Here is an 18,827-nt window from a genome sequence, read left to right as displayed (position 1 = left end):
TAAAGAAACCGAGGTTGCTGCCCACTTCAGGGAGAGAGACCAGATGATTTCAGGACAGGTCTATTATTATAATAGCTAAGTTTTCATTAGAACAGAAACATGCGAGAAAGAAGGGACGGGACACGATGGATCATCATCATTCATCAACACCAACAATTTTCTGAATCAATTCAAGCAATGAGATATCAAAGGAAACGACACAGCAGAGAGGCTTGGTTATCAAGAAAAGGAAACCACTCTTTAATTGAATTCTTGTTGTTGTTGAGGCCTTGAGGGAATGGTCTCCAATCTCCATCTTTCATCTTGGGGTCGCCCACTGTCTTGTACTCTTGGATTATTTGAGCTACTGTACAACGTATCGATGAGCTCAGGTGTTTCCCAATTTCCAATTTGTGCTTCCTTCTTCATGATATTTGGGTTGAATTTGGTCCAAGATATTTATACACTGGCCCCACTAACGGAAGGGTTTGGATTTTGCAATCTATATGTTTTATCATTTTTGCTTTACTTTTATGACTATATATATATATATATGTCTCCACAAGTTTCAAAGTATTATAATGTATTGAAGCCTATCATTTTAATTATGCAACTTTTAATCATTTAATATTGATTGTTTAATATTATATGTATCGATACTTATATATATATATATATATATATATATGATTTTCTTTTCTACTCAATAATAAATTACAATTTTTAAATAATTACTTATTCTGAAACCATCCAACAATCTCTTATGCTGCAAACTAGTTTGAAGGTCAAAATTGGAAGAGTCTCCAAATTCCTGGACCCACCCTCTAAGAAAATTTGTCATGGTGGACTTACTAAACTGTATAGGAATCTTCTGAGCGAAATTACTTAGTTCAGAGCTTAAAAGGAGTAGAATTCCTCAATCTATCCTCCTCATTATATTTCAAGTATCAATAGCAATGAATTCATGTATAATGTGCACATTATTATATGCCTAATTTTTCTTCCTTAAAAAAAAAAAAAAAAAAACGTTGTCACCCATCAGAAAAACCTTTTAACTAAGCCACCATTTAGGCTTTATGCTTTTAGGGTTTCAATATCCTGGTTTTAGGTTATTATTTTTGCTGCCAAGATCTGCAACAAGGGAGGAATTTGAAAGCCTTGAGTTCGAATTCTGTGGACTCTTCGATTAATGGAAAGCGTGCACTTGCAAATGAAAAATGAGCATGCTACCTTATCAAGTTAACAGAAATTTAACGGAATTCTCTGTTAAGGTTGTTGGTTCGGATAAAAAAGTGAAAAAGCTGCAAAACCCAACAGTACTTTTTCCACCCTGAGCAAAAACTTATGTAAACGCATTTCCATTACAACACAAAAACAGAAGGGTTAATTTCTAATGTAGGATGTTCTGATAATAAGTGGGGTTATTTTGGTCTAATTAATATAAGAAAAAATTTAGAAAAATTCTCGATTAGTACTTTGTACTTTTTGTCTAGTGCCACTTTGATCCCTGAACTTTAAAATGCGATAATTCATCATACAAATTTTCAAAACGTGACAATCTAATACCTACCGTTAATCAGATGTTTAGCTCCCATTAAGTGATATTTGAAAAAGATACAAATGCCCTTCAAGTGTCATTTAAAGTTTTTTTATCAACCATCTAAATGTTGACAAAAAATTAACAGTCCCAAATCCTCATTTATTCCATTCAAGAAAGTTGGGATCACGTATGAGTGGGCATTCTAGTGACCCCAACTTTCTTAAATAGAAAATGCAATGATTTGACACTATTAATTTTTTGTCAATATTTGGATGATTGATAAAAAAAATTAGATGATACTCGAAAACATTTGTCTTTTTCTAATGCTATTTAATGACCGGTTAACAGCTATTTAACGGTAGGTACTAAATCGTCACATTTTAAAAGTTTGGATACTAAATTGATGCATTTTAAAATTTGGGGACCAAAGTAACATTAGACCCAAAATATAGAATACTAATGGAGAATTTTCCCAAAAAGATTATATTAAGAAACACTTGCAAAAAGTAGAGAGCACCCCTCATTTTGAGTGTTTTTTACTTGAAATTAAGATGAAATCCTTGGTACGCAGAGCAACAATACGGAGCAAATAAAGAAGAAAAAAAAAAAAAAAAAGGAAACAGAAAGTACGTTACGACTCAACTTCTAACAAACCAACTTCTTCCAAAAAAAACACAACAAACTGGGAAACTAGTTGAGGTGGAACCCGCCGGGATATGAAAGTTGATCTAACACGGTACTGACCTCTTTGTCTTTGGAGTTTCTTCTTAGGTAGAGAAAATTTATAAATCTTATCAGCAACAGCAAGGAATTAATTCTACCGGCATAGACCACAAAGTTCTATCTGTTTCTAAAGCGACAGAGGGCCAATTGGCTGGATTCCTACCGTTTAAATCGAATATGAATACTTCTGCCATCAGCCTTTGTTCTTTCACTAGAGATTCACGATCCATCAATGGCTGCTCCGTACGCAATAGAAAATGAAAAGTTGTTTGTTTCTACTGGGTGTTGATTGGTTCTTTGGGAGAACAAATAAGCTTATTCTTCACGTATCCTTGTAACCTTGTAGGGTTGGATTATGATACTGAAAGGGATGATACCAGAAAAACTTGAAACCATAAAAATGTGATAATCAATGATGTGATGTGGTATTAATAATAGAGATGTGTGGTTGTAACTCACGGCGGATAGAAGGTGGATAGGAAAAGTGAATAGGAAATCCTATTTTTAAAAATTTACTCATGATTTGCAAAAAAGTTGGGACCAATCAACTGATATTATATATAAAAGTAGTAATCAATCAGTTTGATTGATCAATTCAAAACTCTTCTTACTATCATACCTTTTAAGCATCATAAATTTGTACATAGGTTCCACTATTATATCAGAAAAACTTATAACCAATATCAAAGTGGTATTCATCAAAATTCATGGAGAATTTTGATTGGTCAAAACTAGCATTTTTTTAGTATAATAGATTTACTTATATATTTGACTATGATAACTGAAAAACTTTTGCCTTTTATTTTTTCCGGAAAAACACGGACAAGCCTAATGCAGATTTCTGATTCCCACTGTAAAGCTATAAACATTCAGAAGGTCTAAAAACCACACTCTATACACTCATATCTGTCTGTAAATAATATAAGTTTTCTTTAAAAGTTTATATGTTATTAAAAGAAAAAATAAAAAATAAAAAATATAAGTTTTTTTAATTATTTTTATTATATATATATATATATATATTTTATAAAAAAATAAATAATATATAATATCTATCAAACCGGATAAAAAGTTATCCGAATCCGATCCGAAAATCCACACAAGGGTGATCGAATTCGACCAAATAGAATGGGATCGATCTGCACCCCTATTTGAAGGTACAAAGCCCTAGAATTTTAGGGCACTGTGGACCTTACAAACAAATAAATCCTGTGATTCTGATTGGTGGATGAAGGGAAGATTGTTTCTTCAAGATAAATCATTAACTTTTCTTAGGAAGAAAGTATTGAACCACACAACTTTCTTCAAGATAATTTTTATTAAATGTATGGGAGTTACGATTAGAATTGGAAGCTAGCCGGCCTAGTCCATTCGTAAGCTTGACCCGCAGATAAGTCGACCTTGAGCGTGGCTGAGTGTGAATTCTGCTTTGCTCTTGCTTTAAGTTTCATTCTGTTTTATTTGTTTAAGGGGTAAAATGGAAAGTAAAATGAGGTAATCCATCCCCACTTTAAGTCTAAGGTGTACAAGCAATCAATGTAGGACAAGTGTCCAATAGGCATTTAATGGTCTTTAAACAAGTACAATGGAACACATGTTAGCACATGAAATGTACACTGCTTGCTTAATCTCTTACTTAAAATTGTTAATAAACAAACAATCATGATAGTGGTTCTTTGGCGTTTATTAATTCTAGACTTCTTCATTAGTTCCTTTTTTTAACATATAACACCCCACTACTAATGCCATTTCAAAATGTTGCTTCTTTTGCATCTCACATTATAAAAGGTAAAGGGTGAGCCATTTGCGGTCGTTAAAAGAAGGCAGGATGAGTTCGTTCCAAGATTTAGAAGAAAAAAAAAGAATCATTTGCTTTGAATGCCTCCATTTTGGAGATGATACCATTATTCATGATGATCATTATCGAAGCTCTACCCCTTGTCTGAGTTGTCTCAACTATAATGCCTCCATTTTGGAGAAAATGACACCATTATTCATGATGATCATTGTCTCAACAATATGGGGTCGCCGATATGAGTCCTATTCTGCTATTTCCTTCTATTTAATGTTACATCTTTTGTTAAATTATTAACCTTTAAATAATTTCTTAACCTAAGAGTGGGTAGAAGATGAGTCGAGCCAAATATTAGATTATTTGAGCTCGGTTTGGCAGAAATGCATCAGGCTCGATTTGATTCGAGCTAGAATTACTAGCGGGAGTTCGGCTCAACTTAAAAGTTCACATGTTGGACTTCGGCTTGGCTTGAGTTTGATAGTGAGCCAAGCTCCATATAAAATATAATATATTTATGCTATATTAGGCTTGCAAGTTTTATGAGTAAGGGTGCAAGTCAAGCAAGTTGGGTTGGATTTATGGTCAATCCAACCCAACCCAACCCAACCTTTCCAACTTGAACCTAATATGCATTATAATTTGATGCACTTGAGTTAGGCTGGGGCTTAAACCAAGCTCAAGTCCTAGACCAAGTTCAAGCTGGTTAATGAATTCGTTCTTCCGGTGGGTGGAATGACTGGTTGATGCCCCACCAAATCCTACAACGGTTGCAGAGATTGTCCAAGTTCAATGGAAGGGGGAGAGCTCGCATCGTCTGTTCCGCTAGGGACAATACTCATTTTTTTTTAAATAAAAACTGAAAAAAAAAAGCATTTTTCGATAAATCATCTCTATTTGGGGAAAATCTATGACATGGAAAAAACCTATGGGATGAGATCGACCAATCAACATTCAACTTTTTGTTTGGGTGAATACGGGTTATCCCAGATAACCAGTTTTAAAAATAACTATTTAAATCACATTTCAAAAAAAAAAAAAAAAAATTCCAACTCCATGCCCTGCGTTATGCCAACCTTATTATCAAGAAGCAATCGAGTCCCGCTACAGAGAGAGACAACCTTTATTGCTGATGGAAAATGGCTTCCCCAGCTGCAATCGAGTCCATTGTCATCTTCAAGAGACCATACAACCTTCGCTGGTAGAAGGTAATAATTAATTAATTAAGCTCTTTAAATACTTATTATTCTATTAACCACCTGCAGCCACATTTATAGACTGTAGTCTATAGGAGATGAGAGGTGTATTTTTCTGCATTTTGTTATTGACCAGATTCCTTTTTTGTAGGATTCTGCCATCATGCCGAGGTGGTGAAGTAGCTGAATTGTAGCACTAGAGATTGAGTTAGTTTTTTATTCATGGGTGATTTCATGAGGGTGAGATCAGTTTCTGTTCACATTGCTATAACTAGTAATTCGTATAATACAGCATCGTACTGGTAATAATGGTCTTTCTTGGTAGAACTCTAACTCCAACATAATAAATCGTAACAAAACAAAATATGAAAATCTCTCTAGCTGGTAACAAATTCAGAAATATGTCCAACCCAGAAGAAAATACAACTCAATTACTTTTTACCGACTGACCAAGTGTTTCAGCTTCTTTGTTAGCATTCAGTTCCTCTGAAAATACAACTCAATTACTAGTTCCCTGTATGTGCTTATTTTCAACTTCTCAAAACATTTTTTCACTTATTTTCAGCTTCTGCCGGTGGGTGGAATGACTGGTCGAGTCCAAGTCCCCCTTGGATGGAGATTTTCTCAATTTTGAGAAATGATCTTGTTTTGTCTGTTTCCGTTTAATTAAAATTAAAAAAAAGAAAAGAAAAGAAAAAAATCACTGCTATTTTAACCTATGTAATTATTGGTTTGCCCTATAAATATTTTCTTGGCCTTTATCACTTATTAGTAAAATTGTAGATGATTTTCTATGCATGTGACTGGACCATTTATGTCTACTTGGGATTTATTGTATCAACAGTAATGTCAAAAACATTTCTGCAAATAAATTCATGTTGATAAGAGCTCTATATGGTGGATTGTGGGAGGAAAGCAAGGTTTAATACATCAAAATGTATTTTCTGATACGTAATGGTTTTTGAGCTTACATATCCGCAGTATCAGTTATAGCATCAGCTAATACACCTATTATATCAGACCGAATTGGGATATTGGCGGACACAAAACGATACTATGGGCGTATTGGCCAATCTGCTACTAGTTTTTTTTATTAATTATTTTTGGTAATAGATACTGATGTAGGCGCACATGGCCGATTCAGGATGGCGATACATGGCATCGTTCAGATGGCATCCTAACTCTCTAGTATTTTGGTGACTTCGTCTGAGCTATCTCCCTTAGGTCTTGTCCGCTCTTTTGCTACACACTTGCTAACTTGATCGTCAGAGTTTCCGCCCTAGGATAGCATCCGGGGCTTCTGACATGCTTTCTCTTTCACAAATCCGACTTATAAGCCCTCAGCTTCATCAGCCCTCAAACGTATCAATCCTCGGCTAAGGAAGTGAAATTATATTATTGCCCTTGGGCCAACTTTAGTAGCAATAGATACCTTCATGTATTGAAAACATTTCTCTCTCCTACCTTATTTATAGGCCCATTAACACAAGTAATATAATTAATATGTCCATTCTATTACAAATTTCGTTTTCTATCATACCTCGTTCGGCTCCATTCTCTCTCTTACCTTTTTGTAGGCTATTCAATACCTTAAAATATCAAATCATGTGTTATATATATATATTATGATTCGAGATTTACGTTTTATTTGTATTTTATATATTTTTAAGATTTATTTAAATTTCTCATATATCTTAATTTATTCGTACATAGCCAAATTGTATGTCTACGTTTTTTAAAATTTCCTTTCCCATGTTATTTGGGTGTCAAATGCTTTGAGCCTTAATGGAAAGAAAAGATATTTTTTATGTTAATGACATCAGCATTGAACTATATGAAGTACCCATGATTCAGATTGGAATATTCCACTGTATTCAAATGTGATTACTCTAGATCATCCTGTCGATTAAGACTGCCTAACTTGAAGTCTCAATCTCAAGCAGATGAAACATTTCGAGCAATGACTTTGGTCAAGCAGTTTGTTAATTCGATTAAGCTAAATTGATTGAAAGCCATCCATATATATATATATATATATACCATGAGTTAAAAAATGCTTGCAAGAAACATGGCACCTTAATTTTAATTAATCCACTATAATTTTTCAATTAATGGGCCCCTTCTAAAAGACATATGCCAAACATTATATTTAAGGGAAAATCTATAATATGAAAAAGATATAGTATGGAAAGAGTTTTGATCAATTAAAACCTATCCATGAATTTTGATAAATAACACATGATTCATTATCAAGTCTATGATTTCAGCTGATTGGTCAGGTGTGTTTTGGATATCATATCTTTTTCATATCATAGCTGAACCCTAGGGGTGTTCACGAGTTGGGTTGGGTCGGTTTATTGGGGTTTTCCCAACCGACCCGACTGTTAGACAGTTTTTTGTATGCCCTTAGCTTCAATCTGATTTGATGTACTTTTGTTATTTAGTGGAAATAAATAAAGTGCTTGTTTGATTCATGTTGTTTGGTTTAATTCTGTGTAAAACCCTAAAACTAGACTTTTATAGAGACTCGTGTTAGTTTTAAATGTTCACAGCCGTTGGATAAGTCTGGGGAGATTTATCCTGCCAAGGTTGATACTGGTGTGCCACCAAGTGTTGGGATGGCCTGTCTCAGCCACCAGGGTAAGACCCGAGGCACATGCAGTATGGGATTACTTGAATCCTTGAACCGGACCAGATTTCCAGTATTGCCCTGGACCTTGGAGATAGATGGGCAAAACTAGAAAGTTTCACCTGACCCCTAGACTCGATTATGACACTTCACTAGGTGTTGGATCAGGCTGCCTTTGATATGCCAATCAGTGAGATCCTTAGAGGGGATCAAAACCTGGGTATGTTGGGGCAGATTGAGAATTCATCTGAGTGGGTGATCATAGTGACAGAATCAGCCACTTTGTCGGACAAAGGGTAATGATCGGGAATGCACTCTCTCTGATGGAAACCAAACTGCCGGCAGTTGATTTCAATCGTTGGAATTTTATTTTGCAAAATTAATATATTTATATATATATATATATATACGGTTTCAAATTGTTTGCAAATGGTTTTAATTCCCGAGATCCATGTGAGAGGAGAGTGCGGCACTGTTCCTTGCAGCTGAGGGAGAAGTCCTCTCTTGTCATGCAGTGCTTGATCATTAAGGGTTGAGAGGTTAAGTGTAAGACCATTGAGGATAATACCTGATGGGCTAATCTTGCACCTGCCCACAGTCCCTGGGTTTTTATAAGATGGCTTGGCCCAGGGACCACTTAATGTAAGTGTTGGGCCCATAGGGTCCATATGATGGACTCAAGGGGTTCATTGAGTTTTTTAGTGAATTCGGCTGGGCCTTGTATTAAAGGCTGGGCCGAACCCATGTGGCTGGTGTGTAGATCAATGCTTGGGTCCCACGCCATACAAAGAAGCCCAACTGGGCAGCAGATTGGAAAGTAATTAGACACTGAACACTTAATGGGCCAGAAGCCCATTTCGAGGTGGACTGATATGATCACCCATCCTTGGGGTGAATCTGAGATTAATGTTAGTAAAAGGATTGGGCCTTTAGCCTTATCCACTCTTGGAGACCAAATTCAAATCAGATTTGAATCTGGTAACCTCCTGATAAGATCAAGAGTAAGCTAACTTTATCTGCAGATAGGATTAAGATTACCCCCTATCCAAATACTGATTTGGATTGGGATAATTTCTAATTAGGAGGATTCTTAATCAAGAAGAAAGGAGGAGAAACCCTAACCAAAAAAGGAGAGAAATACAACAGATTTCGAATCAAGAAAAATCGCAAGAAAGGTTCCTGCGAATTGAGATCATATCTCATACTCCAGAAAAAGAAAAAAAAAGGCAGTTCAGCCTTTTCGCCTTTAGAGTTCTCCTCCAGCCGCCGCCATCTCCTTTGCAAGATTATATCTTTGCAGAAAAGAAAGTCAATAAATCTGTTCTTGACATCAGTCTTGCAAGAAAGACTGAAATAGATTCAGTGTTTAGTGCTTCCAGAGGATACTTGCGAAGGATCCAGTGTGTAGGACGCACCCTGCTGTGTCATCTTCAGCAGGAACGGATCTTGGAGCATTCTTTGGGCGTGAACACCAACTTTGGGAGATAGTGCTTCTCCGGATCAGGTATATTCCTCCCATTTGTCTTTTGGTACAGATCTGGTTTGATTATGGTTCAAGTAGGATCCTTGAATATTGTATTCTAAATTTAGGGAATATGATTCCTAGTTGGGAGAAGGTAGGAAATTTTTGAAATTCGCCCACCCATTCCGCAACCTTCATGGCGTCCATTAGATGGATCCTACCATTCTTTCACCGACCTGGTCGGGTTACATGAGGTGGAAACCGAAACCGATCCACTGATAGGCCAAACCGACCTGGTCGGTTGAGTCGGGTTGGGTCGGTTTGGGTCGGTTTCGGTTTTGCTCCTGTACAAAAGGACACCTAATTGAATTCTAATTGTAATTGCCTAATGGGTTGCCTATTTGGTATAAAAGATTATAGAAAGTTAGAAACTAGGATAGATTGCCTATTCTAATTGTAATTGCCTAATGGGCCTTCTAGTTCTAGTAGAAGACTAGTTATAATTAAGTACGAAACTACTCAAACTAGGAACTACCGAACTAGTCTACTAGTTCGGTTCGGGTCGGATTGGTTTCGGTTTTCACACAAGAAAACTGAAACCGACCCTATATATCGGTTTATATATTTTCCCAACCCGAAACCGATCGGTACTGATGAAAATCCGACCGACTCGGGTTGGATTGGTCCGGGTTGGTCGATTTGGTCGGGTTGGGCATTCTTATGAATAGTCCTACTGAACCCTATATTTAATTTCTAGTCTTCCAACAAGACAGCTGGGAAAACTTTGGCTGTCCTCATAAACGTGCGTGGCTGTAATGTGTCATGCAGGAAGAACCTTCATTCTTTATAACTGTTTGATCTTGGATATCCAAAAGTTTCTCTTTTAGATGGGAAAATCTATGGCGCAGAAAAGATATGGTATGAAAAAAGTTTTAACCAATCAAAATCCGCACATGAATTTTGATAAATAATATCTTATTCACTATCATATTTAAGATTCCAATTTATTGATTAATTATTTTTCAGATATCATAACTTTTCCATATCTTAGTCGAACCCCTTTTAGATATAAATAGAGGCCCATGCAATGCACAGTCTAATGTTAAAAAGATGCCCGTGTTTTATTATTTATAGAGAAGTGATTACATTCAGTTTCTTAATAAAAATATATTGTTTCTTCAATAAATAAATAATTAAATAAATAGAAATTACATTGAATTGGTTGTGAGTTTAAATACTCCCATGATTCATTTTTTCATTTTTTTTTTAATTTAAAAGTACAAAATTAATTCTAAAGGGGTTGAAGCAACATGAGAAAAAGAGATCGAGAATAAGCTGATATGGACAATAGCGTACGTAGCGTATCGAGTACATGGCAACAACGCCCCTATTTTGGTTAGAAACCATTACTCATTTAGTAAATTTGGGTTTAATTTCCTATCTAATTTAGGAGATAAAATAATGTTTAATTTGTAATTAATAATCCACGTTGTTGAAATTAAGAAGGAGACACACATCAATTAACAAACTGAAAATCTGATGCATCTTTTAATATACTAACAGTACTAGTGTTCATTCTATATGCTATTCAAACACTTCAGCCTCTCATTTCATGCAACTTGAGATAAAAAAAAGTACCACCACACACGTGGCAATACAAGGGAAGTTGTGTGTCACGGATTATTCTTGTATCATATAAAACATTATTCCCATGTATTATGCTACTAGCATTTACCAAAAATTAAATTAAATTTGTTGGTTAGGGCTGCAAACGGATTACGGATGGGATCAAATTAGGTAAAGGCTATATCTTATCCAATTCCATAAGAAATTCGACTACTCTGAATTTTATAAGACTATGTCCTATTTCTAAAACTATGATTTGAATCCGATTCAATTTGGATTGAGTAAAAAAAAAAAAGCTTATTAATATAAAATTATATTATTTATATAATATAATAATATTATTGTAAGTATATAGTGGTCATTAAGACCCTAAGAGTAAAAGTTGTCAAACCAACACTATATGGACGCTTGCATGTTAGAACCCCTCGTACATTTGCGATGAATTCATTATAGATTCACAATTGCGATGAATTCATACTTGGGGCAAGTCACGATAAACTTCAGCTAGTATGAATCTGTGATAAAACTAAGACATGCATTGATTTGTGATGAACCCCAAATACACATGGATTTCCGATGAACCCGAGCATGCAAAAAGCTGCAATGAATCCGATACCATTACAAAACCATAGAATCGTGATAGAACGGGAATAGATACCGGTTACACATACACTTTTAAGTTACGCATGCGGATAGAATACTCCTTCCCTAACGGAAAGGATTCCTTTTGCTAATAAGAAATAACTTCTTCTTTGATAACCTTAGCTTTCTCTCTATAAAAAATGATGAACAATCCTTCCTAGAGAGACAATACAATCATAACTCTGACCTAGGGTTTCTCACAAGGGGATCCTCCCTTTTCTCTTCTCTTTTCCTCTCTTCCTCACATTCTCTCTCTTTCATTCCATCATCTCCGGGAGATTGAACAACCTCCGCTTTACCATGGTAATTACAATTATAATATATAATATATAATATTTCATAACTTATGGATTTGTTGTGATGACATATTCCGATCCTTGGATCCACTTTTCTAATTTGATCCAATTTAATAACATCAAAGAAAGTATCCGAATTCAATTCTTACTGGATCAAATTTGAATTTGAATAAGATATGATCCAAACTTATTTTGAGCATAGTCATCATTAATACGGGTATAGATAATTTCTCTTTTTTTCATAGAAAAGGTAACCACCAAGAAAAGGCATTAACAATCACATCGGCCCAATCTGAGCCGAGCACGAGAAGTTGGAGCATGTACGGAGGCTCCTCCATTTGGAAGGAGTATAAATACAAATATATAAAGTGTAAAATCTTGTATTTTGTATATTTGTATTTGTATTTCTTTCAAACTGAGTTTAAGGCTGTATTTAGATGCGATATAAATCAAGAACCAATGTAAAATTATCAATGTAAAAGAGGCATTAATAATTTACATCGGTTCGCTTTTGTATGTATTTAGTAAAAGAGTGTAATTATTATTAACGTAAAATTACACTCTAGTTCAATTTTGCATGTGTTTGGATGGAGTGTAATTTTACAAACCACCAAGAAAAGGCATTAACAATTTACATCGGTTCGCTTTTGTATGTATTTGGTAAAAGAGTGTAATTATTATCGACGTAAAACTACACTCCAGTTCAGGTTCGTGTGTTTTTTATCGATGTAAAACTGTACATATTTTTACATCGATTTTAAAATGCAACGATCATTATATATATGATTCAGTGTAAAACGTCATAAGTGTATTACACCTCTTCCAAACGCATCCTAAGTACCATAACAATCTTCCACTCATATAAGATTCCAAGAGATCGGTTTCAATCAGAGCAAAGCCCATTCGAACACTGTTCGAACAGTCTTTATAGCCTTGCATTGAGAATATCTCCATACTTCTATGCTTTATTTTATGGGGAGATATTCCTAACGCAAGGCTATAATGGCTGTTCGAATGGACTTTGCTCTGACTGAATCTGGTTTTAGATTCCGGATGCAGTAAATATACACTAAATTTGGCCATAACCCGATTGGATCTAAAACCTTAATTGGATCGGTATCTTCCCAATTTTGGCCCAATATATGCGTATATGGACCACATTATCCCTTCATTATTTTGTTAATGTTAATAATCAACGGAAAAGAAATGAGGGATGATGCTAATCACACAGGATCTGCCACACACACACACAGATGGTATTAACATAACTTCTAATATGATCTACAACCGCACATCTCAAACTTGTATATCTTGTGATTGGAATCCTAATTGAAATGTACCGCCATACATAATGTTGAAAGCATTGGGTAGCGGATCCGGATCCGGACTATGCAAAGCTGTACGACCACGGTGAGCCCCCGGCTACTGATCATGTAATCCAGATCCGGGCTCTCATCCCAAAGCCTGAATCTTGGGTCAGGGGTAGACTTGTTTTGGGGCCGGGTTTGGGCCGGGCTTGTATATGTATCAATAGAATACACTCAGGCTTGAGCCTGAGCCCGACCCGACCATTGGGTCTAAATTTTGAGCCTGAGCCCATCCCTCATATAAAGCCTGAAGCTCGGGTCTAGGCCCGAGTCCGAATCTGGTCAGAAAATTGAAAATAGATTTTTTTTTCTTTTTTTTATTTAATAAAAAAATGTTTTATTTATATTAAAAACCTTCAAAACTCAAAAATAATAAACATCTCATTATTATTTAAAAAAATATATATATTAAGTGTGAGCCCGGGCTTTTTTGAGAAAGCCCGAACTCAGATTCCTAAAATTATGATCAAACCGAACTTAATAACAGGCCAGGGCCAGCCCATCGGGCTACCCAGCCCAGGTCTAGTCAGGGGACGCCATTCACAAATAGGTCCTAACATGTCCAATATTTCCGGCCTCCAAACCTACACTTGATGGGTCTACCTAGTAGATTAGTTTTGATGGGGAATCAAGATTGAGAGAGAGATAACTCTACAAATAATCCCCCACATTGACTTATTTAAAACCATCTGATTATCCTGATTTGCCTTACCCCATGTGTTTGTTGGGACCCAGTCAATGAAGGGTCCTGATTTATATAACATAGAGCAAGTTGTAAGTTATGGAGGGTCCAGATTCATTTTTAAGTATCCCAAGTCTCATTCCCTAATATCCTCCCCCACCCCACCATAAATTTGAAGAGAAAAGAAAACCCTAAAAAGTAGGGGGTGCAGAGGCTGCTAGCTGAGAGAAACCCTAAGCTTGCAAAAATGGTGTCGAGCTTATAAAAGAAGCATTTTAGTTCTATTGGTTATAAATTAAAGACCCAAAAGGAAGCTTCCTAAAACCCGGGCTATGAAGTCCGGTTTTGTGATCTGGTGAATTGAACGAGACTGAAAAGGTGTAAGACAAGAGGGCCAGGGGAGGGACAAAGACAGCTTTTCTTAAAGACCCTTTTTCTCCCTTCTCCGTCACTCCTTGCACATATACGCCATGAAATCATGAATGCAAACCGTGTTTCTTCAGACCCATTCCAGTCTTCTCCACTCACTCTTTCCTAATTCCTTTCGAAGTTTGAAACCCAGATACTCGAATTGAGAGGACTCCCGAGTTTTTGACACAAAGGCTTTAGGCTTGATTATTGACCTATTTAACAGCAGCTCACCTCTCGAGAGAAGAAAGCAACAAAAAACCTTCGCTTCTTTTAGCGGTTGTTGGTCTCATTGAAATCATATTTTTGTTGTTTTTCCTTACTCTTGTCATTGATTTTAGCTCTGCACTATCATTAATCAAAAAATCCCATCGAGGTTCAACTGGGTTTTAAATTTCTTTCTGCCTGGTAAGTAGATGCACCACGCCGTTGCTTTTGCATTGCTTTCCTGGATTTCTTTTTATTGTCCTCGTTGGTTGGTAATGGTTTTGAGAAATCTAGGAAAAATACGTATATGTTTGTCTGAGAATAAATAGCCTATGTTTTCACAGAAAGGAGATCCTCTGTTTTTATTTTTCTTGGCCATTATGTTCTTCTCCTTTTTTTTTTTTATTTTACTTTGTGGAATTACATTTTCTTATTTAGTTTCGTTGTAATATGGGCATCTGGGTTCTGAATTTCCTTTTTTGTTTTTCATTTAACTTTTCATGTTTTGACTTCTAAGAATGTTAGCTGTTATTTCTTGTGTTTACTTAATGGACTTCAACTCGTGCTCTGTTCTATTTCCATATTATCCATGGAAAATGGTGGTATTTGTGTTTCTGATCTTCTCTTCCTTCTCTTACACCTCTTCGTCAGGTTGAAGCTTGAATTGGAGAGCTAGATTTTCCATGGTGAGATTATTATTTTTGGTTGAACTTCTATTATCACTTTCTTCTGACATTATAAACCTAGTGAGAAAATAAATAAAAAATGCAATTTTGGTAGACTGATAGATCTTGGATATTGTTGTATTTTTGTAGAATTCCAATCCTTTGATATTTTTGTACACTAGTACCGAGCATTAATTATTTTGGGTTTTGACGATCAGGGTGAAGTTCAAGAAATCTTTTCGGATGATGTGAAGGAAGTTTTCGCAGTTGGGCTTGATTCAGAAGCCAGAGGCTACCAGACAGCAACTATCTTGGGTGAAAAGATTGTAAGCAAATCCGACATGAGGATTGTATATTCTTTTTGTTTTTTTTTTGGTGTAATCTCCCCTATTCTTGTTTGTAACGAGAGTGCTTGTGTTTTGTTTAGTTTGTCATTGGTGGATCTTCTGATGGTTCAACTTTGTCAATTGACGTCAAGGTTTTCCACAAATCAACAGGGAAATGGTGAGTTCTTGCTCGTGCATTGATACATTTGAATCTAGATTGAGTGGGAATCACTGATTTATGGTAAAATTGGCAGGAGTGTTCCTAGGGTGTTAGGTACAAAACCCACCCCATGTAAGGGTCATTCGGCTGTGCTTCTGAACCAGGAAAGAATCTTGATTCTCAAGAGGGACTCTACCCCAGAAGATTGTGCCTGGTTTCTTGAGGTTTGTGTTCTAAGCCTATCATAGATCCATGATCCAACAATTTCAGATGAACTTTGATCTTATGCAGTTATAATAATCTAGTTCACATCCTGCCATTTTCTATTAAGTGTAAGGTGATCTAAAATTTATGACCCATTCCCACAATCCTAAGCTGTTAGATCTTTGTTTTATTATTGTTAGGTGGACACACCATTTATTAGAGAGCAGAAGAAGATCTTGAATGTGGATGTGGTTGCTTGGAGTAAAGGGGTTAGAGGTTATAGTCCTAAGCCAATAGTTATCAGTGGTCCCTCTGGAGTTGGTAAGGGAACATTAATAAACAAGCTCATGAAGGAATTCCCATCCATGTTTGGGTTCTCTGTGAGCCACACAACCAGAGCTCCAAGGGACAAGGAGAAGGATGGAGTCCATTATCACTTCACGGAAAGGAGCATAATGGAGAAGGAAATACGTGATGGCAAGTTCTTAGAATCTGCATCTGTTCATGGAAACCTGTATGGAACCAGCATTGAAGCTGTTGAGGTTGTAGCTGACGCAGGAAAGGTATTACTGTTTGAGATAAATGGAGAACCTCCTGATAATCATTAATCTTCAGTATTTTAAACCACTGCACACACACTGTAACAAGTTCCAACCAGCTGAACATAGGGCTTAATTTTCAATATTGGAACAGTGTGGGATTGAACTATAACCTATCCATGGCCTAACCTTGCATTAGGATGACACATTTGGGTCACCATATACACTATATGCATGAATTTCATGCGCAGACAGTGTTCTTACCTATTATCTCTGGTATGCTAAAATGTTTTATATCCACATTTGATATGCCTTCAGTTTTATTGTAGAGGTGCATACTCGACATAGATGTTCAAGGTGCCAGGTCTGTAAGGGCCAGTTCTCTTGATGCAGTTTTCATCTTCATTTGTCCACCTTCATTTGAGGAGCTTGAGAAGCGACTTCGTGCTCGGTTAGTCATACAGCTGAAAGTCCAATATATTGTAATATCAGGACTGAAATTATTATAGTATAGTGGTCTAAATAAACTCTTGCTTTGTTATAGGGGCACTGAAACAGAGGAACAGGTCCAAAAGCGGCTCCGCAATGCAAGATCAGAGCTTGAGCTAGGAAGATCTTCAGGACTTTTTGATCATATTTTGGTAAACGATGACTTGGAAACGTGCTACCAGAGCCTTAAGGTGCTTGTTTCTTCTTTACTAAATTTACATATATACTTCAATCCTTTTATACCTCAAACTTGGTCAATTTTGGCAAGTTGGCTAATGTCTTCTAACCACTTGGCCTGATAACTGAATATGAATCTTTGATGTAGAAACTGTTGGGCCTAGATGTGAGTATGGAGACCACCCAACAACAATGTGAGTACTCTTGTATTGTTTAGTTCCGATGAGATAATTCTTCTTTTGTATTCTGTTTGCTGTATAAACCCTCTCTGAGAATTCAATTACTGAGACCTTAAAAATCCCATCCAGCTCAAAAGATGGTTGATGCTCCTTTGGGAGATTCAGAATCAGAAATGGATCAGAAAGTCTTGATACAATGCAGAGCTTCTGAACTAGGAAAGACATCGAAGAACTGGTAAGCATATCTAAACTGTGCCACCACTAAATTGATTCTGATATCCAAATAAATTCTCATCCTATGTGGGTTGAGCAGGTTTGTGCTTGACGTTTCTTCCATCAAAGGAGGGGCCCCAGGCCGGACAAGAGGAATACACATGTATGCAATCGACCCATTTGCAGATGGTCAATATGGGATTAAAACATCTTCATGATATTGAGCAGATTGACATTGAACTAGTTAGTACTAACGGTGGCCTCTCGACTCTCGGTTTTGGATTTTTATTGCAGTGCAATAAACCAGAAAAAAAAAATCCCAAATTAATTCACATGCTGTTCTATTTCCCCCCACATTTTTTATTGTTTATTGCTGAGATAAGAAACTAGCTCTTGGCCTCTATTACCGTAGTAGAGTTGGGCTGACAGAAATTTGCTTTTCTTTTTCCTAGTATATTGTGGCTGATGGTCCATGGGCTACGTAGTACATACATATGTATCCTGCTTTCTAGATATTTCCTCAATCCTTGCTAAAAGAGAAGAATAAAATATGAATGCAACAGTGATACTAATAAACTATACAAACCTGATCTTAAGTGGGTGTTTGGCTGCCTAAAAATTGTTTTGACCTGACTGGCAGACTTGGAAGGATAATTAGCAATGAGCCAGCCACTGGATATGAAAAAGAAATGAAATGTTTGACCAAGGATTGAATCCGTATGCCGGCTTGGCTAGCATTTGATAATTGGTTTCCACCTAAAATAAAACAAACACAAAACCAAAGGGAGTTTCTTCGTCATGGTTTGATGTTTCGGCCCTGAAACGAGAATTCCTTGATTTAATGGACAATGACATCGGATGCTTGAGGATATGGACGAGTTTCGACTCGGTGCTCTGTGCTTCCTGGTTGGCAATAGGCTTTTTTCTGGGACTGGGACCATTTCACCATTTAAAACAAAAAGTAAAAAAGTAAAAAAGTTAAACAAACACCAGTTGGATGGACAACTACATGGCACTTGGCAGTCATCCTGCGCGTTCAAACGCCAGCTTTCCACAAACACAATTTGACACTTGACTTGAAGCATAACATCACTACAGAATACAGATGGATGATTTTGAAGTGTGGCTTCGAAAGAACTCGAAGACAACAGTTGTGAACGCACCCTGTCACAGGCCCCACCAGGACCAAGGACCCCATGCCACCGGCACCTGGACGACAACAGTCGTGAAAGAAAAAGAATGAATTAGAAGAGCTCTTCTTACGAGTTGTTGCCCCCACGAAGTCGGACGTGGTGGAACCGACGATGAGGTGTCTTGTAGCCAGCT

At 36.5% G+C, this 18,827-nt stretch overlaps 1 protein-coding gene across 1 annotated transcript; it reads left to right on the top strand.

Moving 5' to 3' along the window:
- The first annotated feature begins 14,224 nt into the window (after window positions 1-14,224).
- LOC148844834 (guanylate kinase 2-like) lies at window positions 14,225-18,086 on the top strand. The gene is made up of 11 exons (XM_088954003.1): window positions 14,225-14,750; window positions 15,201-15,235; window positions 15,433-15,540; window positions 15,642-15,718; window positions 15,795-15,924; window positions 16,105-16,467; window positions 16,773-16,894; window positions 16,988-17,123; window positions 17,258-17,303; window positions 17,418-17,523; window positions 17,602-18,086. The coding sequence occupies exons 2-11, from the start codon at window positions 15,233-15,235 to the stop codon at window positions 17,717-17,719; spliced, it is 1,209 nt and encodes a 402-aa protein (XP_088810129.1). The 5' UTR covers window positions 14,225-14,750; window positions 15,201-15,232; the 3' UTR covers window positions 17,720-18,086.
- Window positions 18,087-18,827: the final 741 nt, after the last annotated feature.

Source organism: Nelumbo lutea, chromosome 7 (assembly GCF_056320005.1).
Source record: "Nelumbo lutea isolate HS-2025 chromosome 7, American lotus-T2T, whole genome shotgun sequence".
NCBI lineage: Eukaryota > Viridiplantae > Streptophyta > Magnoliopsida > Proteales > Nelumbonaceae > Nelumbo > Nelumbo lutea.
This window is presented reverse-complemented; position numbering and strand designations above follow the sequence as displayed.

Excerpts from the sequence above, each read along its gene's own strand:
- LOC148844834 (XM_088954003.1), top strand. Across the intron at positions 16,895-16,987 it reads GAGAAGCGACTTCGTGCTCG|GGGCACTGAAACAGAGGAAC; the intron begins GTTAGTCATACA and ends GCTTTGTTATAG. Across the intron at positions 17,304-17,417 it reads GGAGACCACCCAACAACAAT|CTCAAAAGATGGTTGATGCT; the intron begins GTGAGTACTCTT and ends AATCCCATCCAG.